At 56.1% G+C, this 26147-nt stretch overlaps 1 protein-coding gene across 1 annotated transcript in view; it reads right to left on the bottom strand.

Moving 5' to 3' along the window:
* ALX4 (ALX homeobox 4) overlaps window positions 1-26147 on the bottom strand; it is a 45768-nt gene that overhangs the window by 8675 nt on the left and 10946 nt on the right. Inside the window, exon 2 of the mRNA XM_075545849.1 lies at window positions 5424-5734. Coding sequence (XP_075401964.1) covers window positions 5424-5734 — 311 coding nt within the window. The remainder of the gene's footprint in view (window positions 1-5423; window positions 5735-26147) is intronic.

Genomic DNA, 26147 nt, shown 5'->3' with positions numbered 1-26147 from the left:
ACCAGCTTGGGCTTCCATTGCAGCTGGGGTGCAGGGGTGCTACCGGGAGCACGGCCTTTGCCCATGGCCAGAGTTTCTGCAGGCCTCGAACAGGGCCAAGTTCTGCACAGACGGCAGGCAGGATGTCCAGATGTGTTCCGAGTCCCGCACACTGTGGACATGGCCCTGGTGGCGCTGTTGAGCTGGCCAATTGTAAAACCCCAGAGATTGGTGGTTCTCACTGCCCAGGTGGCTGTGGGAGGAGACCTGAGGGGGAGGGGGAGCAGGGAGAGTGAGAAAGAGGGAGAGGGAGAGACCTGGCCATTTTGTGACTTAGAGATTCCAAGCCAATACCCAGACTCACTGCCATTGGGTCAGTTCCAAACTTAGAAGACAGGTTAGAACTGCCCCTGTGGGTTTCCGAAGCCGTAACTGTTTAGGAATAGAAAGCCTGGTCTTTCTCCTGCAGGGCGGCTAGTAGTTTTGAACCGCTGACCTTGCAGCTAGCACGTAACCACGACACCACCTTAGAGATTAAGAAGCCCTGTGGGGCAGTTCTGCCTGGTCCCAGAGAGTTATGGGATGGCAGCAGCAGCCCATTCTGTCCTAGCTTCGAGGGGACACCCCCACCCCCACCCCACCCCGGCTCTGGCTAGAGCACCAGGGAAAAGATGCAGTGGGCACGGCCCTTCCACAGTGTGATCTCTGCCTGCCAGTAGATCTCCACCCTCCACTCTGGCTTTGGCTCACACACACCCCGCCCCCTCCCAAGTGCACACTTGCTGTCCGAGCCAGAGCCGTTGCTCCCCCCAGTCACCTCCTGTCTCTCCCCTGCCTATGCTTGCCCTGAAGAGCAGCCCTCTCCCCAGAGCCTCCTGGGGGCCCTCACCCCTTGGGGGTTCCTGGGGTCAGCACCCAGGCTGCTCACAGGGAGTCCAGGCTGGATCGGGTCTCTGCCTGGGCTGCTGAAATGGGATCCCCCTTTATCAGTGGCCTGGGCTGGGGGGCTGGGGGCAGGATGAGAGGATGGATCAGAGGCGCTTGTTTTCATTTCATGTTTAATTTCCTGCAGGCTTAGCTCAGCCTTTCCGCTCCTTCCTCAGCCTCCCAGGGTTCTCTGGGAGGAGGGGGTGGGCTGGGGGGGGGAGGGGTGAAGGCCACTGGAGGCATCAAGATATATGGCCCCTTCCTTTCTTTCTTTGGGGGCAGGGAGACAGCCAGGCAAGGTTTCTGCTGCCCCCTCCGATTGATGGGCCTTTCCCGGGCCTCTGTGGGCACCTGGTCTTTGGGGGGAAGTTTCAGGGGTAGCGGGGAGGCGGGCAGGCAGCAGAGCAGAGGATCCAGACCTGGAGGGGGTGGGTGTGGGGGTGTCAGGGAAGGACACAGGGGAGAAGGTGGTGGCAGCTTAGAATGGAGCAGCAGAGCTGTGGGGGAAGGGGGGGCAGTGGAATGTGAGGAGGGGGGGCTGGGCTGGGCTAACTGCTGGGAGAGAGGGCGACCTGGGGTTATCCTGGAAGATGGATGGCAGGGTGGGGGAGAGGTGAGCCCAGATAACACTGGCTTTGGGGTGGGAGTGGAAGGAGGGCCCGGTGAGAGATTTATGTGGGGGCTAAAGATGGGGGTGAAGAGGCAGCACCCTGAGAAGGGGCGGAGCTGTCCCCACCCCACCCCCCAGGCCCTTTGTCCCTGAGCTTTACCCTTCCTGCAGCCTCTCTGTCCACGGCCAAGGTTTGAGCTCTGTTGGCCCCTCTGGTCTTTAGGAACCTCGCCCATCAGCTGGTGGGGTGGGGTCTTCCGGGGCCCCTCGGTGCTTCAGGCCACACTGAGAGACTCTGTGTGTCCTGCCCCGCTGGAACCCCTGAAGTGAACTGGGGTTCTGAGGGCTCCCCCTCCAGATGTACCCCAAGTCCTCCCCCCAGCCCACCCCTGTGATTCAGAGCGAGCGTCTCAGCCCCAGCCTGGGTGGCTGCGCAGCCCCAAGAAGCACTGGTGGGCTCCTCCACGTTGACGTGGCGCCCAGGACCACCCCGCTCCTGGCCCACCCTGGCCTGGGTGCACTCAGCACAGACCTCTCTGAGGACCAGGTTGTACAAGGAACCGACGGGCTTGATGGAGGGCTCACTAACCGCAGCCCATCTGGGGCCGGGGTGGGGTGGCCCAGGGTGGGGAGGCCTGTCTTATTGTCTTCAGACACCAGCTGCGGAGACTGGAATCCCAGACAGCAGAGGGAGGCCCCTACAGACCTCTGGAGCCAGGCCAGACCCCAGGGGTCTTTCCAGGAAAAGGTCCATCTCAGGGACCCCCCACTTCCCCCACTCTCCCCATTCTGTGCCAGGCAGCTGGCTTCCACAAGCAGAGTGCCCCCCAGCCACCCCATGCTCAGCAGAGGCAGGCAGTGGTGGTGGTGGTGGTGGTGTTCCGTCACAAATCCCCACCCCCAGGGCACTGCCAGGCCCAGGGCTCAACCCAGCGGTCTGACGCACATGAAGATCCCACCCACCCTGCTGTCTGCAGACAAAGACAAGTCTGAACCATTTGGCGTGTGTCCGGGCAGTGCTAGCTGAAGCCGAGTGTGCACTGGGCTGGGGCTCCGAGGCCTGGCTCCCCAGAGTCAGCCAGCACTGCCCCGGCCCCTGGGCCTCGTCTGTCTCACCTGCCTGCTGAGAAGACCAGGTGCCTTCCGCACTCAGCCTAACTCCTCATGGGCCTCCCAAGAGAAGAGAAGATGGCTGTGCTATGGACAGGCTTTCCCCTTCCTCCTCCTCCTCTGCTGCCTGCCGAGTAGCCCCAGGGTGAAGAGGGTGCTCTCCCTATTAACCCACTCGGCTCCGAGTTCCAGGACCTAGTTCTCACTCGTACACGAAGATGAGGAACCTTGGGTTGTAAGCTGCTGCCGTGCACACATGTGTGTGCGCACGTGTAAGCATGCGTGCAGAGAAGACACCTGGTTCTCCACATGAGGGAGGGGCGCCTGAAGAATGGGACACTCAGCCCAGTGTCCTGTCCATGTGTCGTCCTGGGGAAGCCACCCATCTCTCCGTACTAAGAGAATTCCACTGCTGCTAGGCACTGAAAACAAACCAAAAAACCAAACTCACTGCCATCGAGTGAGTCAATACCGACTCACCACGACCCAGCCAGACAGGGTAGAACTGCCCCTGTGAGTTTCTGAGACAGTCACTGTTACAGGAGTCGAAAGCCCCCGTCTTGCTCCAGCAGAGCATCCGCCAAGCCTGCATTTTGCAGTCCATCACCACAGTGCCACCAGGGCTCCGGTCAGCATTCGTTGGCACGCACGCATGCACTGCACACACACACACACACAAGTACACCTTCACCCATGTGTGTGCAAGAACGCGTAGCCTCACACGTACAAGTACATACAATATGCACTCAGGCGCATGAACACACAGAACAGAAAATGGGCTGTGTAAATCCCACAACGACACAGCACCTACAGGCACATCCCATAGCCCGTCCACGCCTTTCCCCACCAACTCCTGCGTCGCATCTCAAATCCACTGGCTAGAACTGTCGGATCCCCAAGGGCCACGGGGTCACATGGCGAGTCTCCAGGGCCGTCCCGTTCATTTCAACTCAGCAGCACCATGTGGGGAGCAGAACTGCCCCAGTGGTTACCTACTGGGCTGCTCACTGCAATGTCACCGGTTCAAAACCACCAGGGTACTTCAAGGGAGAAAGATGAGGCTCTCTGCTCCTGTAAAGAGTTCGAGTCTCGGAAACCCACGGGGCAATTCTACCCTGTCCTAGAGGGCTGCGAGGAGTCGGCACCGACTCCCTGGCAGGGGGTTTGTGTTCTGTCATTTTTACAGGAGTGGACTGCTAGGACTTTCTCCCATGGAACCTTGGGGTTGGGTGGGCTTGACCCTTCCACCTTTTAATTAGCAACTGTGTGTCCCTCCTCCAGTGGGACAGTGGGTGTGGCAGGCCTGCCAAGTCCTTCCTTAACTCAAAGTTCACCCACCACTCTGGAGTGGTCAAGCCAGGCAGCTGCCCTCAGGGAACTGCTCAGAATGGCCGTCTCTGTGGGCAGCTGAGGTTTGGGCCGATGACATGTTTACTGTTAACTGTCCTTCCTTTGTCCATCAGCCATTGTGGAGGAGGAGGTCTCTGGGCGGCTCCCAGATGGCTCAGCCTTAGGGCAGGGTTGAGGCCAATGAGCCTTTTACTGGTGCCACAGAGCCACCCTGAAGATTCCGCACTGAGCCAGAGCCGCCATGGCCTTGGGGCCTGCTGAGCAGTCTGGGGCTCTGTGTCCCCACACAGAGTAGACTCAGCCTGCTGATGTCCCCGGGTCCCCGGAAGGGGGGCTGGCACAGGACCACACCACAACTGCTGTTTTACTAATGAGCTTTGGGTTTCATGCAGGGTGGATTTTGTGGCCCTATCTTCTGACTGCTCAGAGTTCTCTGCACCCTTTCTGCTTCTTTCTTTGCTGTGATTTCTGGCAGGGTGGAGGGGGAGGTTGGTGGGGGTGCAGTACATGCCTCTGGAGAAAGGAGCTCAACCAACCCACACACGTCTATGGAGTGCCCTGATTGCTCTTGGAGGTGGCCTTCTCTAACTGGGGGGAGGCAGAGATGAACAAGTCCTTGCTCTGCAGGAATTCACATGCTTCAGGGGGGGATACGCATCAGATAAAATAGGGCAGTGTGGTCTGGGCTGGTTTGGTTGAGATGGCTTGTGTTAGTGGAGGTTATGTTGGGTGGGGCAGGGTTGAGTTGGGTTATGTTGAGTGGGGCAGGGCTGAGTTGGGTTATGTTGGGTGGGGCAGGGTTGAGTTGGGTTATGTTGGGTGGGGCAGGGTTGAGTTGGGTTATGTTGGGTGGGGCAGGGTTGAGTTGGGTTATGTTGAGTGGGGCAGGGCTGAGTGGTATTGTGTTGGGTGGGAAAGGGTTAGTTCAGTTGGGTTGTTTATATTGTGTTGAATTTGATGGTGGTTGGATAGTGGTAGGAGGCCGTTGCCTTAGTCGTGGTGGTCAGGAAGATCTCTCTGAGGAGGCAGGTTGAGTGAGAAGGCAACCCTCCTGGGTAGAAAGAACAGCTGGGTGGCTTGATGATAGTGCATTGGTTACATAGCCCTTAAGATGGACCTTCTAGTGCAGAAACCAACCATCCTCTCCTCCAAGGAAGGCCCAGATGCTCACAGCACAGAGAGCCCCAGGGACACACCTAGCAGACTTCTTTCCCAGCCCCTCCCAGAACCTTCTTCCTCACCCATCTCACAGGACAGGGTAGGGTCTGACATGGTGGATAAAAGCAGAGTTAGTCTGGTTGAGGCCAAGGATTTGAAAAGCAAAATCCCAGGATCTCATTTGCCTCAGACGAGGAGAGTCTGGTGTGGCAGCTGGTCAGGTGCAGCCCTGAGCCTACCTATGGCAGCCCATGCTCTGCACCCCCAGCCCCAGGTGGCCCCCACTGACCTGCACTCGGGCCTCGGTGAGGTCCGTCCTCATGGCCAGCTGCTCCCTCGCGTACACGTCCGGGTAGTGGGTCTTCTGGAAGACCTTCTCTAGCTCCTCCAGCTGGTAGCTGGTGAAGGTCGTGCGGTTGCGCCGCTTCTTACCCTTGTTGCTCTCTGAGTCGGCCTTCTCCAGCGGGCTGGGGAGGTCCGCACTGGCCCGGTTTGGGGGGCCCTTCACCCCAGCCTCCTTCACACTGAGGTAGCTGTTGTCCATCGCCACGGTGTCAGAGTCCGGCGGTAGCTCCGGCTCGCCCAGGGAGCTCTCTTTGGCTGAGAGGGGAGGAAATGAGGTCAGAAACCAGTGGCTGGACCAAGGACGGGAGGAGGGAGGGGTCGGGAGACCCCACTTTACCCCAGCTTGACATGAATATGCTCCGTGACCTTGGAAAAGTCCCTTCCCCTCCCTGAGCCTCTGTGCCAGACAGCACCCATGTGATGTGAATCTATGGCAGCCCGGTCTGACCTTATCACCGTCACCTGCACCCCAGGCGCCCTTCTAAAGGGACTGCCTTTGTCAGAACTTCTTTGGCCAGAGAGGATGCTGGCCCGGTGTCTCTGACGCTCTGCATGGAAGGGAAACTCTTGCTGAGTCTCGGTCTGGGCCCGCTGGGTTGAGGGCCACAGAGGGGAAGCCAGCTTTGAGACAGAATGCCCTGGTTGGGGTCCAGCAGGAGGCTGGGCCCTAAAGTCCACGGCCAAGGGAGAGCCGTCTCCTTGCCCAATGCTCCACGTCATCTGTCTTCCACCAGGTGGACCTTTCTTCCCGGCAGGGGACTGCTGAGGCAGGGCTCCCGTTTCCTGGCCCTGTGCTCCCCATGAAGGCGTCTGGGTACTGTCCTCCGCTGGCAGCCTGGTAGGTTTGCCCAAGCCCAGCCACCTGACGGGACCGAATTGTGGTCCAGCTGGCTTGGTATAAGCTCTGAGCTGAAACCAGGCAGGATGAGGATGAGGAGGCTGGTCTGGAGTGGAGGGTGGGACGGGACAGGGGCATGTCCAAGTTCATGTAGCCCAAGCAGCAGCCCAGACCAACCCCTGTGCCCATGGCACAGCATGGGCTCTAGAGCATGCCCACCCCCACCCCCACAGGTGTACTGAACTCAGCGTCAATGTGCTCCAGGTGTATGCTTTGGACAAAGTCAATGCCTCGCATCGCCTTCCTCATCACAAAAACCATTCCATGATCTATCTTGGGTGCAATGCTTGTCCAAGATAGGCTATTCCTATGAGGAAGACCACACAATACAGCTGCTATTCGGACTTAAGCACCAGCCCTTTCGCCGATGTGTGCCTCAGTTTCCCCTTCTCTAAAGCAGGGGTGTAGACACTCAGAGGTTCTCCTTAGACTCAAAACTCACAGCCACCGGCACTCAGAGGGACCCCACAGGGCAGGGCAGGGCAGGAGTGCCCGTGGGGTTTCTGAGTCGGCAACCCTTTCTGGACTGCCTGGGGGTGGTTTGGAACCACTGGCCTTGCGGCTAGGATACCAATGCATAACCGCGATGCCACTAAGGCTCACCATGAGAGAAGCTGGCAGGTGGAAAGAGGGCATGTGGTATGCCGTGGTGGAATGCCCGTCTTCTAGGCCGGAGGCCTGAGTGTCATTCCCAGCCAATGCACCTCAGACACAGCCACCACCTGTCTGTGTGTCTGCCGTGGTCCCAATAGGTTTTACCAGTGCTTCCAGTTTAAGCCGGATGAGCAAGGATACTGGAAGTACCAGGGACCAGGAAAGAACAAGCGCATCTGTCTTGGAAGAAGTACGGCTGGCCACAAGGCTCCTTAGAGGCACGGAGGGCAGACTTCATCTCATGACGTGTTGTCAGGAGAGACCAGTCCCTGGGGGAGGCCATCCTGCTCAATGAAGTGGATGGAGGGGAAGTAAAGAGGAGTAAGCCCCTTGGATGGACACGGTGGGTGGATGGATGGACAGACACAGTGGATGGATGGACACCGTGGATGGATGGACACAGTGGATGAAGGATGGACACAGTGGATGGATGGACGGACACGGTAGATGGATGGACACAGTGGATAGATGGATGGATGGATGGATGGATGGATGGATGGATGGATGGATGGATGGACACAGTGGATGGATGGACTCAGTGGATGGATGGACACAGTGGATGGATGGACTCAGTGGATGGATGGACACAGTGGATGGATGGATGGATGGATGGACACAGTGGATGATGGATGGACACAGTGGATGGATGGACGGACACGGTGGATGGATGGACACTGTCTGCAACAACGGGCTCCAACATGAGCATGGCCGTGAGGAGTGCCCACGACTTGGGGGAGGTGGGGTTTCTCCTGCTGGATGGAGTCAGAACTGACGAGATCAGATGGCACCGAACACCAAGGACGAGAGGGGCTGGCATTCCATCTGCTCCTGAAACTCAGCCAACCAAAGCCCCATGGGCGGGTCCCAATGGCCCGACCCCTTACCAATGGGGGATGGCACTGGGCATGTCCTATCCTGTCCTGCCTGGGGTCACCATGGGCCACAAGAGCACTCAGTGCCGGCCCAGTGAGGACATTGATGCCACCGCCACCGCTCCCCTCAGCTCTGGTCAGCACCTGCAAACGCACAAGTGTTTAGAGTAAGACAATCTGACCCTGGAGCAGGCAGCAGACGGCTCCTCATCACAGGGGCACCCTGGGGGCACTGGTGGGGGGAGGGCCCTAGCTGGGGAATCTGGAGACTTGAATCCCCCTCTGAGCATCACCCCCTGGACCGTGGCATGGCTCAGCTTGGGGATGAAGGCACCCTGTTGGCTGAGATCAACATCTATGACTAAGGAGAAGTCTGTGGGGAGCAGAGTGTCCCAGGTGTGTGTAGTGTGTGTGAACCTGAGCTCAGCCGAGCCCCAGCATCCTCGTCTGTAAATTGGGCCCCAGCCACTGGCATTGAGCACCAGGACCCAACCCTGAGCCCACCCTGATGCCAGCAGACTCGGAGAGCTGGGGTCCACGTATGCCTTGTCCGTTTCTCATCCCGCCCCCCCCCCCTTGGCGGGGAAGGTGGTGGGGAAGGGCCTCTCCTGGGGGCGCTGGCAGTGCGGGGGCTCAGGGACTAAGGCCCCCCACCCCATCCTCCACACAGGCCGCAAGGCTTTAGTGACAGTACAGTACGATGCAAATTGCAGCTGGCAGCCAGGCCAAGAACTTTCCACCAGGATAGATAGTGATCTCCCTGGCAGCCCAACAAGTTTTATGTTTGGGATTTTTTTCTTCTTCTTCTTCTTTTTGGTTTTTTTTTTTTTTTCCCCTTAAGAAAAGAAATCCCACCAGATAGAAACATCCCTGCTATGCAAGTTCCTGGAGGCCAGACTGGGGTGTTCGCCGGGCTCCATCCCACCGCCCTCGGCTGTGTCTCGGCCCCTGTCCAGGCACCAGCCTGGGCTTGGGCCCACCAAGCACCGCTCCATGATGGGACTGGGCTGGGAGAGAGTGCCCCCGGCTATAGAGGCGGACCGTGACTCTAGTCCTGCAGGTGGGAGGTGGAGGTCAAAGAGGGGCCTGTCCTCAGTTCCCCTTCCCTGGGTCTTGGCCCCTTTATTCCCGGGCAGAGGTGAACCAGGGGTCCCAGCTCAGCTCACCCTGCGAGGGGAGGGGCCGGCCCCTGAGGGTGAGTTCTGGAGAGATGCCATTCATTGAGTTTGATCTCAGCTCAGACAAGGGAGTGAGTGGGGGAGCAACGAGGAGCCCACTAAGAGTGGGGGGTGTGGTTTCAGCTCAGCCCTTCTTGCCCGTGACTCCAGACCACTGGAGGTTGTCATCGTTGTTAGGTACTGTTGAGGTGACTCAGAGCCAGTCCATGTGTCCCAGCAGAACTGCCCGGTCGGGGCCCCTGGCTGTCACTAATATGGGAGCAGGTTGCCACCTCTTTTCCTCTTGGCTGCTAGGGAGGGTAGAACTGCCGACCTTCCGGTGAGCAGCCAAGTACTTAACCACTGTATCGCCAGGATAGACACTGATGTCATCTCTGTGGGTCCTGTCTATGAAGTGAAGCCACTGGCCAGTTGGGGTGTGGGCAGCAGGCCAGGAGGTGGTCCTACGAGGGGCCACTCACCCTGCACTTCATTAGAAGGTGAGAAGGATGGGGGTCCATCTGAGAATGGTCAGCCTGAAGGATTCTGGGAAGCTGAAGAAAACCTTCTAGTCTGGACCTGGATGACTGGCCAGTGGGATGGATGGAATGGGATTCCCCAGAATATGAGAACAAACTCATAGAAGGCGGGAGTTCTCTGTGATGCAAATGGGGGAGTACCACTGTGAGGTGGGGCTGAAGCCACCACTTTTGAGGCCCATTAGGTGCAGACTTGGGCAGAGAAGCGAGAAATCAGGGGTGGGGTGGGAAAGGGGGGTGGTGGAGGCCAGGCTGCCTGCAGATCATTCAGGGACCAGAGACAAAGCTCTTCCTCCAGAGCTTGGCCCGAGAGTTGGGGCCCTGAACTCAGACTCGGCCTCCCAGCTGAGAGAGGGGCCCTGGTGCCCAGTGGGTTACACATGGGGCTGCTAACGGTCCACAAGGTGGGCAGTTCAAATCCGCCAGCTGCTCTGAGGGGGGAAGATGCCACTTTCTACTTCTGTCAAGAGTTACTGACTAGGAAACCCACAGGGGCAGTTCTACCCTGTCCTCCAGGGCTGCTATGAGTCGACCCTCATGGCAGAGAGCTTGAGTCACTAGGAGAGAATACATGTCTGTCCACTGAAGCCGTCCACTTGCGGCATTCCCGTCCCAGTGGCACAGTCGACTTCCTTCAGGCTCGGAGGCTGGGTCTCTGAGGCAATCAGGAAACCTGCCCGGCTCAACCGGTCAGCCTAAGCCAAGGCCTCCTCACAGGTGCCCAATCCTGAGATCTCAGCCTCCTCCCGCCCTGCGTGGTCACCACCAAGTGCCCCCTCTAGCCTGTGTGCTGGTATGGCAGGGAGCCCACTGTCACCCCAGGGCAGCTGGGTAACCCAACTCCATCACCTGGAGCTGTGGGTCCTGGTCCTGGTTCTAAGCCTCCAGGCCTTTCCCCAACATGTCCCATGGATGTCTGTGGCCGGCTGGTGCTCATCTCTGGCCATCCATTGAGTATTTACCACGAGAGAGCCCGGCTCCAGGCTGTCCTCATGCAGCCCGAGCTTACCAGGCTGGGCCAGGCATGACATGGGCAATGTGCTGGCCCCAGGGCTGGGTCAGAGAGAGCCGGCAGGTGGTTCTCCAGCTCAATGATGCTGAGGGGCTGTGGATGGAAACTCACAGCTGCCCAAGGCCTGCAGGCCCCCAGGTTCGGGCTGACTCCCCAGGGCCCCTCAAGACAAGACAGTGCTGAAAGCAGAGCCATGACCCAGGCCGGCGATTTGGGACTACCGGGAACTACCATGCATGAGGTAATGGGCCAGCAGCAGGATCCTCACCACATGTGCAGGAGACCCAGGTTCGTTTCCTGGCCAGTGATTTCAGGTGAAGTCCCATTCATCTGTCGACAGTGACTTGTGTGCCGTGCCTCAGAACGTAGCCCTAGGAACCACAAGGGGCAGATCCACAGCCTCTCCCAGGAACCCACAGGGCTGGTGGTGTTTGGCTCTGCTGTGCGTGGGAATGCCACAAGTGAGGGGCCAGCGTAACAGCAGCTGACAATGACAAAGGGGACCCCGGGGCTCCTCGGCTTCCGCTCTGAACTCTGGCCACCTGCCCAACTATTCTCACCCCCACTTCCTCTAGCTGATGCCAGGTCATCCAGGAAGCCCTGCCAGGGGTTCCAGGCACATGGACCTCTCTCCACTGTGCCCAACCTATGTTTGCTGCCCGGTAGAGCTGACCCTGAATGTACCGTTCCTATGAGTCTTACAGCCTCATCTCATGGGTCCTTCCGAAGCCCATGACTCAGCCTGGAGCCAGGCAGGTACTTACCTGCAGACGAGGCTTTCTACTCCTGCAAAGAGCTACGGTCCCAGAAACCCAGAGTAGGTCTGCTGCCCTGCGGGGTCGCTATGAGTTGCCAGAGCACAAATGAGCCACGTCTGCGCTCTCCCACCGCCTCGCCGTGCCCCCACACCCTGTCGAGTGTCTGCCGAGGAGGCCTGCTGACCAAGGGGAGCAGCCACTCACCCAGAGACACGAGAGGACAGAGACGAGGGAGCGGCTATAAGGAATGCCGCCTGTGCAGGGCCGGCAGCTCGACTGATGAGCAGGTCAGCCAGGGAGAAGCGTAGGAGGGCAGCGGGGGCCGAACCTAGGGCTGTCCCCACGCAGGGAGGACAGCGAAGCGAAGGGACGGCATTCATGCAGAAGGTGCTGGGATTTGAGCCAATGTCCAGGAAACCAGCTATCTGCCAGGAAGCCTAATACCACCACCCCCAACTCCATATCTCCACGTGCCACATGCGGGGCCCTGGACGATGCTTAGCCCTCCAGACCTGCGGGGACCCAATGGCACCCAGTGTGGGGGGGAGGCTGAACAGCAGGGGAGCCTAGGCCACCTTCCTGGGAGTCTGCCTTCTCTCCCACCCTCCCGGCGACAGTTCCTGCATGACCCAGCACTGGGTCTACAGCAGGGTCCCCCTGGTGGGGTAGGAGCTCTGGAAAGAAACATTGGGGCTCCCAAGAGCATGGAACCCCCACATGCAGCTCCCCAAGCAGGGTGTCTCAGCCCAGGCTCCTGGGGGATCCGGCCCCACGGAGACATTGGACAGCAGGATGCCGCCCTCCTCCCCCCAGGGAACTAAGCGGGCGTCCCTGTGGTGTCTTACCCCCCCCCCCCACACACACACACACAATCCCAGGTAAGTGTTCTTCCCACCAAGCATTTCTGCCGAAGCTGAAGGTGACATTCAGAACCAGGAGTCACAGAAAAGGGTCCCTCCACTTCTGCCTGACCACTGTCTCCAGGGATGAGACGCCCACCACTGGGTGGACACCGCCCACCCCCACCGCCCCATCACTGGTCAGCCCCGCCACCAGGTTTCCGCTTGAGAAAGGAACAAACCGAAAAGGCGTCTGCTTTCCCTTACTCTCTCCTCTGCTCCCTCGGGGTCGCTCCAAGCCAGCCTGGCCTCGTTGGGACAGGAAACCCCCTGAGAGATGCCCAGGAGGGACTGTGGTTTTCTTATCTGTTCAGATTGGGGCTTTTCCCCCCATTATTTTAAAATCATGAAAAAAATTTAAATTGTGGGAAAATGTTTGCCCATTCGTCTTTTTTGTTTGTGTGCGATTCCGTGGCAAAGGTCTGTGCGTGTGTGGTTGGTTCAGCCATCACCATGATCCATTTCCAGTAATGTCCACCAGCCTCACCAGAAGCCTGCCGACCCCTAACGTGGGGCCTCCTTTCCTGATCCCGCGCTCTCAGCCCTGAAAGTCAGGACTCTGCGCTGCCCTCTCTCCCAGGCCTTTCACGCCAGCGGGAGCCCACGGGCTTCCCTTCTGTGGCTGGCTTCACTCCACGCAGCCCTGGTAGTTTCTTCGTTCCCAGTGGGGCTGTTAAGTGCACCATCAGTCATTCGAATCCACCAGACTCTGAAACCCTCCCCCCCACCACCACCCGGGTGATTCTGCTCGGCCATTGTGAGTCGGAACCGACTCGAAGGCAGTGAGTTTGATTTCAATTTTACTCCATGGGCCACCCTCTCTTCAAGGGCCACCTCCTCCTGGCAGGCCTCAGGACTCCCTTTTCTTCCTGGCTGTGTAATATTCCACCACGCACACGGACCACATTGTGGCTGTCCGTTCGCTGGTCGAGGGATGCATAAGCTGCTTGCTTCCATGCGCCAGCTCTTGTGGTCAGTACCGCGATGCACATCGGGGATGCCGTCAAAAAGAACTTGTTTCTCATGCCATCTGGGGCGAGAGTGCAGGAAGGGGCTGTGTGAATGTGCGAACTCACATGCAGGGCCCGGGGTGTGTGTGGCACAGCCTGCTGTTGTAAGGGTGTGGGCACGCATGTGCAATGCCTGTGGGTGGGTCTGGGGAGTGCGGTGTGTGCACCTGCGGTGTTGGTGTGTGGCGGTGGGCATGGGGGGAGGGAGGGGAAGACTTCACAGCAGAGGAGCACGCCTGGCGGGTGCATGCTGCACACAGGCCCGCGTCTGGCTCCCAGGTCTTGGTCATTGACTCCTCCCGGGCTCTGATTGCATTCATTTTCCCTGCCAACATCTGCTTCTCCTCTGTCCCCGGGTGAGCCGGCTTCACACACCGATGTAATCTTAAACAAAACAGGCCAATGTGAGGCCCTTCCGTGCCAGCTAAAAGGCACCAGCTAAACCCACAGTCACCAAACAGTCATGGGGTGGGGTTGGAGGGGGCAGGGGAGCCATTGATCAACGCCCCACCCCACTTCGTCTGCCACCAGGCTCCATGCAGATCTCAATTTGGATATCCCCCTTCCAACTCCAGGCCCAGTGAAGGCAGCTGAAGGGGTAGCAGCAGCTGGGGTGACCTTTCAACAAGCCTGTGGGGAGCAGGTCTGGGTGCACTGGGGTGAACAAGCGATGTCCCTGCCTTCAAGGAGTTGGCCATCTACCAAGGCGTGTGGGGCAGAAGCTCAGTCCTCAGGCCAGTCCCACAGGAGGTGACACCAGCACTCGGGCTCAACAGCACCCACAAGAACAAGGGAAGTCCAAGAGAGACACTCGGACCATGGTGGTTAGGGAGCTATGGTGACTAAATGTGACAGGGTGCCTTGGATGGGATCCTGGGACAAAAGGGACCTCAGGGAAAAACCAATGGGGTCGGAATAATGTTTAGCTTTCAGTTAGCAGTAACATGAACAAGCCATCAGCACCTTCTCTTCCATGAGACCATAAGGAGTAGATGGTGCCCAACCATCTGCAGAAGAACCTGGGTCGAAGGGTGGGGGGTAATGCGGAAGAGAATTTCATAGTCTCATGGATTCCAGACGCTCCGAAGCCGCCGAGGATAGCTGAGCCTCTGAAACAATTGTCCTGAGATCATCTTTCCACTTTAAACAGAAGATGCCCTGAAGTCTTCGCAATACCTAACAATGGTCTGGCGTAACTCGTAAAGCATGCCTGCCGTGCGCGCTGTGCTCTTTGCAGGCTGATCTTTGTGGGAATAAACTGACAGCGCAGCTGGAAAGATTAAAGCAGCGGTGCTCCACCTTCCTCAGGCCGCCACCCTTTCACACAGCTCCTCATGATTTTCCTTGCTACTTTATAATTATAGTTTTGCTACTGTTATGAATCATCATGTCTTAGGGGACCCTTAAAGGGGTCTCAACTCACAGATTGAGAACCGCTGGATTAGACAGTGAACTCAGGGGATGGTGGGTTCGTGTCCAAGGGGGAGGGGCAAGTCAGAAAAGGAGGAGGAGACTGGTACAGCTCAAAGACCATCTCATCGGGGGCGTCCCTTTGATGGTGCACATAGGCACGGCACGCTCGGCTGTGTGTGTTGTCAACAGCAACACCAAAATCAAATACATTGTACAAAAATCCAATACATTTTACAAGACACCGGCAACAACAAAAATCCAATACATTTTACAGGACACCGGCAACAACAAAAATCCAATACATTTTACAGGACACCGGCAACAACTTCCAGCAGCCCCTTCCTCCAAAGAAAGGTCTGCAGACGGTCAAGTGGACCTTGGGAAAGTCACGTGAAGGCACTATCGACGGAAAGCGAAAGATGTGACAACAGCAAGTGATGGTGAGAAAGTGGAGCAACCGAAACCCTTGGCAGTGGCAGCCGCTGCAGGGAAGACAGGTGGGCGGTTGTTTGTGTCGTTAACCGTCCACTGGCCTTGTCACTCAGAAACCCCTCCCTCCTGCCCCTTTAAGTGTTTCTAGCAGCTTTGTTTATACCCCTCCACAAGTGAGATCCACCCAAATATCCTTCCACAGGTGGGGGAGATCACCAGGGGACGGGGACTCACAGGGATGACTCTTTAGCAATAAAACCAACAGATTGCAACCCCGCGGCTGGATCTCCAACGCAGTATGCGCAGTAGGAGAAGCCGGTTTCGAAGAGAGCATGTCACACAACTCTACTTATTGCACGGTCTTCTGGGACAGGTCCGACTAGGGGAACGGGTAACAGATGACTCGTTGTCGAGGAGATGCCCACCTTGATGCATGGAAAGCCCATGCACAATGGAACAAACACCGCCCGGTCCTGCGACCGCCAGCCCCGTGATCAGTTGCAGACCTCCTTCTCGCCGTACGTGGTAACCCGTGTGCTTTCTCGTGGGTCTCATTCTGGACGTTCTTCTGAAACCTGTCTGCATCATCCCCTCACTGCTCTCAAGTCAAAGCCGACTCACAGCAACCCCACAGGACAGAGCGGAGCTGCCCCTGTGGGTTTCCAAGGCTGCAACTCTGCACGGGTAGAAGGCCTCTCCTTTGTCCCACGGAGCAGCTGGTGGCTTCAAACTGCGGACCTTGTGGCTAGCAGCCGGATGCACCACCCACTCGGCCAACAGGGCTCCCGTTCAGCATCATAGCAACACCCACACCTCCACGGACAGAGGAGTGGTAGCTGCACGTGAGCTGTATTAGACAGGAGTGGAACTGGGCTCTCCCCCAGGGAAGCTGAGAATTAATCCACCAGTAGATCCCCCACTGCCCCCTTGCTATGGGCTAGAGCTGGGGATTACAGAACTCTATCCATGAAGATGTCAAAGCTGGTACCACTGCAAACCAAAGAAATTAATTTGTAGCATATTATTTTAAAACCCAAAGAGATGAAAACTATAGATTAAAAAGACAAAGTTGTGTTTCAAGATGTAACTCCAGAACCAAATCCACTGCCGTCAAGTCAGTTCTGACTCATCATGATTGTCTAAGACAGGGTAGAACTGCCCCTGTGGGTTACTGTAACTCTGTATGGAAGCAGAAAACCTCATCTTTCTCCCTCGGAGCAGCAGGTGGATTCGAACTGATGCCCATGCAGTTAGGCAGTGCGAGTAACCCACTCAGCCATCAAATAGAGGAAAAAGACATTTGTATGCTTTCATCCACAACTCCCACTCTTAGGAATTTACCCTAACGGAATAATTACGGCTGGACACGCAAAGAATTAACGGGAGGACGTTTTTGTCCTGGCTTTGTTTGTGGTACAAATTGAAGAGTCCAAACGCCCGTACAACAGAGGGTAAGTCCAATAAAGGAGGGGACTTCCTTTCTTTCCGAAGGTCTCCAACACCTTCCGGACGCTCCCGGTTCTGCAGGCTGGATCCCTTCCTTGTGGCACAGAGCACGCCTTCGTCTGCCATTGTCCTTGGGCTGTTTCTCTTTCTCCCTCCCAGAGAGCAGGGCCTGTGCCTTGTTGACCCCTTTCCCACAACGCCCAGTAGAATGGCTGGTGCCCAGTAAGTGCTCAATAAACACGTGCTGACCCAACGAACAGCATCTTGGTACACAGAAGGTGTTCCGTGCTATATGGTGAAGTAATCTCATGTTGAAACGAAAAAATACATGAAGGAAAGGCAGTGTCTGCCTTGCAAGGTGGTCGATGTATGCCGTATGTCCAGATGTCCAAGGAGTGGTGGTATTGCAGGTTAGCGTGTATGTGTGTATGTGTATCCATGTATGTGTATTCATGTACATACACATATATATGCACATATACACATAGTACACGAGGGGGTACCCCCAAAAACAGAATATTTTTTCAAAGTTATGTATTTAAATTTTTTTTAACAAAACAACCTGATTACCTACAAAGTACTCTCCGTTACATTTAATACATTTGTCAAATCTGTGATTCCATTCTTGGAAATTCATTTTTCAAATACATCTGTTTGGATGGCTGACAGCACCTCCCTCGATTTTCTTCACCTCTTCCACGTTGTCAAAACCCTTTCGCGTCCCTCTTCATTTGCGGAAACACACATAAGTTGCACGGATCCAGGTCAGGTGAGTCAGGTTCATGGGGCAAGAGAGGCATGCTGGGTTTTGCCAAAAACTGGCGCACTGAGATGGCAGCGTGAGCAGGTACATTGTGGTGGTGGCAAAACCAGTTCTGTCTGCCACAAATCAGGCCTTTTTTCCTCACACACTGTTACGCAATTTTTTCAGAACCTGTTACACTATCTTTTCAGAACCTCTAAATAGAAAGCTTGATTGACAGTCTGACCTGGTGCAACAATAATTTAGTCTGTTTGGGAAGTTGATAGACATCCAGAACAAGGTTTGTCATCGATTGACATTTTACCTTTTTGAAAAGAGAAAACCACTCACGCACTTGAGTTTTTCCCATAGTGCTGTCCTTATAAGCTGTGTTCAACACCACCACAGTTTCTGTGGCATTTTTCCCAAGCAGGAAACAAAATTTCACAGCCGCAATTTCTTCTCTTAAATTGGCCATTACAAAAAAACAAGGTTCAAGCTACTTTTACAAAAAAAAAAGTCACTGTGACCAAAGAGAACCTTTCCAGGTGATGCCACTGGGTGCACTAACACAGAGCAAGTTGTTCGATACTTGCCTAGCGGGAAAAAATACGTACTATGAATACTCTGCCCAGTGGAGCCTTTTCCTGTTGTTGTTTGTTTGTTTTTCGGGGGGGGGGGTGTTACTCTCGTATGTACTAGAGTTGATGTATCTATTCTGTCACTGCTGGGCGTTTAGGTTGTTTTTCCATCTTCTTGCTGTTGTGAACAGTGCTGCAATGAACATGGGTGTGCCTGTGTGGGTTTGTTTGTTTCCTAAGTCTTTTGTAGACACACACACACACACACAACTTAGTGGTTTAAACCTAGTAATAGAGTTGTGCAATCACCACAAACAATTTTAGAGCATCGTTTCCATTCTGATATTCATTATTAGCTCCCCATCACTCTCCCACCGCCCCTCCCTGCGCTAACATAAGGAATCGTTCATCCAGTTGCTGTCTCTAGATGTACCTATCCCGGATGCCACAGGAAGAAAATCATACAGAAACAATAACAACAACAAAATAAAACACAGAATAAAAAACTCAATCCAAGTGAAAGCAGAAGATATAGAACCTAGTGGAAAAAATGTAAATGGCTCAAAGGGAAAGCAAATATAATGTTAAACTTTAACCTAACGACATCTGCAGTAATCAACCCGCATGCACTCGGTCTGAGGGCAAGGCTGCTCAGATCCCTGCTCAGTGGCCCAAGGCTGTTCAGTGGATGCTTCATCCCCGTGGAGACTGCAAATGGGTTTTGGGCTTTCACTGTATCCATAACCTTCTGCAAACCAGATACTCAGATTTTAAGATCGATTATAATTCCCTCCTCTGATCTTGGATTTTATTATTTACAATCCTTAGATCACCCTGGCTGTGCACTCCTTCCGTGTGAACTTAATTAGCAGCTTAAATAGCTGCTTGTTTGAAGACAGGCCTTTAAGAATGGGGGGTTCGTATTTGTTCCTTCTTTTCACTGGACTGGATTTTCTATTTGTTCTACAATGAGTAGGTGCAGCTTTTGCTACTTTAAAATGTTGTTGGAAGCAGCGATTTGAGTCCCGAATGATGTCTGGGAGGAGAGGGTGCTGGCCTCTGAGCTGTGAGATTGAGGCAGGAGGCATGAGCATGACTTGGAGGGGCTCCGAGAAAGGCCTCCTTTGGGAGGGAATGGGATGCTGAGGTCTCCTGGATACTGGTGGCCCCAGAGTGTGGGTGTGAACAGCCCTCTCTCGAACACCCACAGACCCTTATTAGCAGCACTCACTCCCGCTGCCCCTGCCAACTCAACCTTCAAACTGGAAGACCTCCCTCCCCCAGCCTCCAAATGCAACCCATTCTCCCATCACCCCAAGCAGAAACCTGGAAGCCATCCTGGACCACCCCCTCAGGACCCACAGAGTCCAGCCCCTCCTCCCTGGATGAAGATCCTGAACCTCTTCGTCCTCTCCCTCCCTCATCTTCTCTGGCTAGGTCACTGCGGCCATCTCCTGATGGCTTCTCTGCTTTCAGACTCACTGACTTCACAGAGCCCTGGTAGCTCAATGGTTAAGCACTCGCCTACGTAAGGAAAGCCTGGCAGTTTGAATCCACCTCCTGGCTCCACAGGAAGAAGACCTGATGCTCCAAGCCCACCCTATCAAGTTCATTCCAACCCAAAGCGACGAGGTCTAGGGTTCCTGAGGCTGTAAATCTTTACAGGAGTCTTATAGAAAGCCTCATCTTTCTCTCGCAGAACAACCGGTGGGTTTGAACCACCAACCTTGCAGCTACAGTCCAATACTTACCCAACAGGGCTCTGTGAAGGCAGTCCTATTCTGTCACTGCCGCGGGGCAGGTCTCTGAGGTCAATGTTCGTCGGAATCAACTCGCCAGCACGGAACCATAAACCCCAAACCATGCCATTCGGCTGGTTCTGACTCATTATGATCCTAGAGGGCAGAGTACAGCTGCTCCTTGGGGGTTTCTGAGACTGTACATCTTTAAGGGGGTGGGTGGGGGAGGGTAGAGAGTCTAAATAACACCCTGTAACACAACCAGAGACAATGCCTAAAAGACCCACGCAAACCGATTCATAGCATAACTCGCTCCAAATGCTTTGGCCGGTCCTTCTCCGAGCTCTTGTTAGAATTGCCGGGCAGAACACAGGCTGCCCGGTGAGATGTGAATTTCCAACAACTGCATGGGACCCACCAACGCTAAACATTCAACGTTTATTTGAAATTCAAATCTAACTGAGTGTCCTCCTTTTCTTATATCCTTTTAAACCCTCAGAATCTGGCGACAAAACACTACAAACCACCAACGGTGGGGTTCTGGATCCTGAAGGCAGGACTGGCCCCTGACAAGGCACATGCCATCCCAGGCTGCACAGTTCTACATGCTCACATGCGCACACGCCCTCTTGACTGCTATGCCCTTCTGCCCTGGCACACCGGCTAAGTCCTACCAGCACCCCGCCCCCCTCACCTTTCGTCATTACAACTAGTTATCTATGTTCTCTCAGAAGCAGTGGGGGCACTGTGGGTTAGGCGTCAGCAATTCAAACCGACCAACAAGCCTCAGGAGAAAGATGAGGCTGTCTGCTCCCATAAAGGTGTTTAGTCTCAGAAACCCTATAAAGGATCACCGTGCGTCAGAATTCTCTCTCTCTCTCTCTCTCTCTCTCTCTCACACACACACACACACACACACACACACACACAAAGGGGGACCCCTTTTGTAGTCTAATGCCTTGTAACCTAACGCTATACCATGTGCACCTCTCACACGGTTCTGCCGATTCTTAACACACGTTTTCCATGACTGTGTGGTTTCCCACTGTATGGACAAGCCCCTCGTTCATTTCATCCATCTCCTTCGGTGGGAAGGAGTCCTGGTGGCTGCTAAGTGAAGGGAGGGGGGCAGTCAAGCCCACCCCGTGGCTATGCGGGAGAAAGCCCTGTCAACCCTTGCGTGTAAAGATGAGACGAGGGGGGCTCTATATGGCAGGTGTGTAAAGCCAAGTTCTGCTGACACACCTGGGTCACCAAGAGGCCGGGGCAACTCCCATTGCTGCTGTTGTCTTAGAGGTGCTGGTTGGTAGAGCGCCCCCTCACTAAACTGAGAGTAACTCAGAGCAGGCCCCGTGGTGCACTGCTGGGTCCCCGAGACTGGTGGGATCTGGGCTTGGGCAGGATTTCAGGGTGCGCTTCAGGAATTAATGTGCTCAGCTGTGTGTCCCTAGGGGCAGTGGAAGGAGACCCTCTGGGCTCCTCTGCACCTGGTACCTGCCCCCGGCTCCTGCTGAGGGCTGCAGGAGGCAGGAGGACACCTGCCGGAAAGGGCCACGGGCCTGGGATCCGGCCGCCGGAGCACCTTGGTCGCTCATTATGTACTGCTTGTCCTGCACAGCATGGAGGTGGGGAGTGGGCTGGAAGGAAAGGGAGAAGGAAGGGTGGCAGTCACCTTTCTTAAAGAGCAGAGTCTGGGAAAGCCTATGGGGCAGTTCTACTTTGTCCTATAGGGTCATTCTGAGTCAGAACCGACTGGACGGTACCAGGAGCAGCCCCACAGGAAGCCAAGACTGAAAAGGAGCCCCCAGGCCCTGGGAGGGGTTGCTCACCCAAGAGCTGGTTCCCTGGCCCCCACCTTCTAAGTTCCAGGGTCCCCTCCCCGCAGGCCAAGATGCATGCTGCAGTTGCTTCCACGGGCCACTGGGAGGCATTGATGTCCCAATAAAGTTTCTCCGGGCCATAAGGCGGTCCCCAGGGGCTCTGCCCCCAAGGGTGTCCCTAGAAGGTTGGTGGAGGACTCAGACCCTACCTTGAAGGAGTTGCCAAAGGAGCAGTTGTCAGCCCAGCCCTGTCACTGCAAAAGGTGACAGACAGGACCCTGCCTCTTTTCCACAGCCCTACCTACTTCTGGGCTCAAGCCAGTCCCCACGTAATGGCCTTTCCTAGCTCCTCCTTTTACAGGTGGGCAAAAAAAGGACTGACACCTGACTTTTCTTTTTATTCCCTTAAGTTACTCCCTTTCTGCAACTACCGGCCATGCCCCCTACCCCACCTCCCTACCCCCAATGACAGAATGCGCCTGCGCAGTCAGTGCAGCCCCTGCCCACCACACCCTGCGCTTGTCTCCCAGTCTTCCCTTGTAAGTTAGGTGGCTGATTTTCTTTCCCGCTCACAAAAGGGGGCATCTGCAGAGGCAGCGGGCCGCCCTCACCGCATCTTCCAACAGACACTTCCTGGTTCTTCCCATGGGGGGCGGGGAGAAGGGGAGGTGGAGAGAAGCAGGGGTCCAAGGTGGGCGTCCCAGAGCCTGGGGAGAAGATGGAATGAGCAACACCCCAGGAAGGAGGCTTGGCGCCTGGCCTCGCATGGGGACATCTAGGCCAAGGCCTGGGACTAAAGCGCAGCGGTGAGCCCGGGCCAGCCATGCTCAGGGGAGAAGCCGAAGATGGCAGCCGGGGTCCTACAGAGCAGGGCTACTCCGTCCTACGTTGCCACTAGGCCTCAGAATCCACCTAGGTCACAGCAGTGTCACAGCACAGGGGTCGCTCAGGGGCAGCAGCGACTGGGGACTGGGAGTTGGGTGCGAGCTGATCTAAAGGCTGGCGTTTGAACCCGCGGGCAGAGGTTTGGAAGAGAGTCCTCTTGATTGGCTTTCATTGAGACCGTGCCCACTGTCGGCGACCCTACAGGACAGGGTAGAACTGCCTCTGTGACTTTCTGAGACTGGAACTCTGGACGGGAGCAGAAAGCCCCCTCTTTCTCCCACGGAGCGGCCGGTGGTCTCCAACTGTGGACCTTGGGTTAGCAGCTCTTTTGTAGCCACTGTGCCACAGGGCTGCAGCCAAGACTAACTGAGTGGACAATTCCACTCTGTAACCGTGCGTTATCGGGTGGGCAGCATGGACGTACTTGAGGGCGATGGGTTTGGCTTGGCTTTGCTTCATGAGAAGACGCCGTCCTGCCTCCCGGGGTTCCGTCTTTGTGAAACTGTAAGTGTCAATGGTTTGAACAGGCCTGGTGGAGGCTTTGTTAACATCCCTTTCCCGGTCCCCCACCCCCGCCATCTATGAATGGACACATAGGTATGGTCAGAATCTCTAGGGCTGTGCCAGGGTTGGGGGGTACACTTGCCTCCCAAGCCTTCTGAAGGCCCCTCTCCTCTGAAGCCACGCGAGACCACTGGCAGCACCCTGTTCTTTGAGCAGCTATTCCAAGGCCCGTGGTTGCCAGGAGCTGAGAGGTCAGTTCCCAACACAGCAGAACAGAACCCAGCCCGGTCCCGGCCGTCTGCACAGTGGCATGTGTCAGCCCGTTCGTGCAGCCACGGTGCCAGTCCATCCTCTGTCCCGCTGACCCTCTGCTTCACCAAGCACGTTCTTGTCCCGGGGCTGGTTCCTCCTAAGAACATGCCAGACGTCCATGAGACGGCACCTCCCTCCCTCACCTCGCTTCCAAGGAGCATCCCAGCCATGCATCTCCCAAGACTGATCGGTTCCCCCCACCGACAGCCCACGGGACCTGAGACCTTCCTCATCAGCACTGAACTTCAAAGGCACCAGGTCTCCTCGGCTCTTCCTGATTCCTTAGTTGGAAGGGTTGAAAACCTTAGGACTCAGAGCAGTGAGCGGCACATCGCCAAAGGATGGTAGGATTTCGTTAGCTGGGGGTCAAGCTCCCGTGAGAACTTAAAAGTTTTGCAATGTCAGCTTTCCTACAGTGTGATACACGGGGTTTCCTTGCTGCACACACACATGTGATTGGAAAGAAACCCCACTAACTGAGTTCCCTTGGGTCTTCTTCTTGGCCGTCGGCCCTCACAACCAAGCGCCATCGGGCCTGGCTCCCCTCCGGCCCACCCCCCTGTGTGCCCAGGTGTTTGTGTCTTGTCCTGGACCCACGCATCATCTTGACCCACATCCGTTCTCCCGTGTATCCGTTCATTCCTTGAGCGAGTAGGAGAAGCAGAGGAGGGGAGAGACAAGTCACAAGTGTGGCCAAGTGTCCCAGGGCCCTGGTGGACAAGGGCCAGGCCACTGTGTCCAGAAGGAGTGGTCAGCCAGCAATCTCTCTTCAGGATGTACCCCAAAGAAATAAGCAGCAACACTCGAACAGAGATCTGCACACCTGGTGATCACAAGGGACCCAGGTGGCGGAGTAGGGGTTGTGCATTGGGCTGGAATTGCATGGTCAGCAGTTCGAAACCACCAGCAGCTCCCAGGGGGAAAAGCCTGGGCTTTCTACTCCCGACAACAGTTACAGTCTCGGAAATCCGCAGGGGTCGCTGAGAGTCAGCATGGTCTCCATGGCAGCGAGCCTGGAGTTCTGTGGTTATCACAGCGCTATCCCAGATCAGTGGAAGATGGGGCCAGAATCGGCCATCTGTGGAGGGCCAGAGAAACACAGGCTGGGATGCCACACCATGGAATACTGTGCAGCCCTGGAACAAGGATGACACTGCCAACCACCTCCCGACAGGGCTCAACTGGAGACATTGTGCTCTGTGGAGCTAGCAACCTCAGGGGGACAAACAAAATCAAGAGAAATGGTTTTCACGCCCAAAGAAGTAGTCTTCGGTGGTTATGAGGCGGCACAGGGGGACGGGGAGGAGGAGATCAGGGAATTCTTTGTAGAAAGGAATGACCGGTGGTGGATGACGAAGTCAGAGAGGGCTTCTGTGACGGCGTGGCTCTTGAATTGAGTGTGGAAAGCCAAGGCGGTCTTGACCTTGACTAGCACACTACATTTAAAGCAAGACACCCCGCAGGACCCCCCAAAAGCATGCAGGTTGGAAATCACCAGCTAGACCCAGGGGCTGCACGCAGGCTATGGAGCCTAGCGGTGACGGCATGTAAGCCGAAGGTGGCTGGCACTGGCTCGCCTGCTACCTCATTTGACCATCAGGACATCACACGAGGTCACTCTTTACCTCGTTGGATGCTGGACAGCTCTGAGAAATAACTTGCCCGGGGTCACACACCTAGGAGGGCCCAGGCTGGGAGTCGAAGTGGACTGTCCAGCTCCAAGGCCGGAGTCCTGCCGTCGGCCCATTCGGGCCATGGCTCACGGGCTTTCTCCAACCCATGGAGGGAAACCACGCAAGCTCCCTGTTGTTGTAGGGGGACATGGTGGGGCCCATCTCACAGCACCCACAGAGCAGCCGGTGGGCTCGAATAACTGACCTTTCAGTTAGCAGCGCCATGCATAACCCACTGTGCATCCAGGATCCTGGGGGAGGCTAAGGGGGAGAGTTAGCACACAGGTTCTCAAATCCCCCAGGGGCCCTGCCACTGAAAAGTAGCCTTGGGAAAATGACTTGGCATCTGTGTGCCTCGGTTTCCCTATCTGTGGAGCGAGGCTGTCAGTGTCCAAATCCCAGAATGGTCTGGTTGTGGCTTGAACAGCCCCCCGAACCCACCCCTGCTGGCACACAACATGCATCCCTGTCCACAGAAGCATGGGGACACACGAGCAGGACCAGGACAATGCCATTCAAAGTGCAAATGCCCCGAGCAATGCTGACCGCACTCCCTCCATCCTGGCCGCTCCTGGGGCCCTGGATTCCTGTTGCAGTGATGACTGGAGAGTGGGGAGACGGACCACGGTGATGGTGGGCTCCATCGGATGGGCAGGAGCCACGCAACCGAACGGCCCACGTAAAGAAGGTGGAAACGACAGACGTGATCATCATTTGAAATGGAAAGGTAGCACCCCAGGGCCCTGCCCATCAAAGGTCAGCCCAACCACAGCCGAAGACTGTAAGGTGGTAGCTGCTGCCACCGTGCCAAACCTGGTGCCCGTGCAGCTTGGGACATTTGAACACAAGTGAACCTTGGGGCTGATCGGACAGACTCTGGCTTAGGGAACGGTCCCCTCCTCGGGGTGGGGTGCAGCCTGAGGTGAGAATGGTGGTGGTGAATGGTTGCTGCTGCCGCCCCCGCAGGGAGATCGGCGTGGCCTGAAGGGTGCTTGAGTCAGCCGTGAGCTCCAGACACAAAGCTCGCCCTCCTGGCACTCGGGCAACATCCAGAAGGCTTTCTTAGGAACTGGAGGCGGGGCAGCAAGGTAGTTAAGCTGCTCACCCAGAAGGTGCTGCGCATGAGCACCCAGTGCCCTCCATCGCCCAGACCACCTGACAGGGGTCTGCCTGGTGGTGCGGAGGGAGTCCTTGGGGACGTGTGTTTCTCTTGCTGCGGGCACACTCCCAGGACACTCCGGGAAAGGTGCCCTGGTGGCACAAGGGTTAAGAGCTCAGGGAGGGCCAGGGAGCTTCCAACCCACCCAGAGGCTGCTTGGGGA

This window comes from Tenrec ecaudatus, chromosome 4 (assembly GCF_050624435.1).
Source record: "Tenrec ecaudatus isolate mTenEca1 chromosome 4, mTenEca1.hap1, whole genome shotgun sequence".
Taxonomy (NCBI): Eukaryota; Metazoa; Chordata; class Mammalia; order Afrosoricida; family Tenrecidae; genus Tenrec; species Tenrec ecaudatus.
This window is presented reverse-complemented; position numbering and strand designations above follow the sequence as displayed.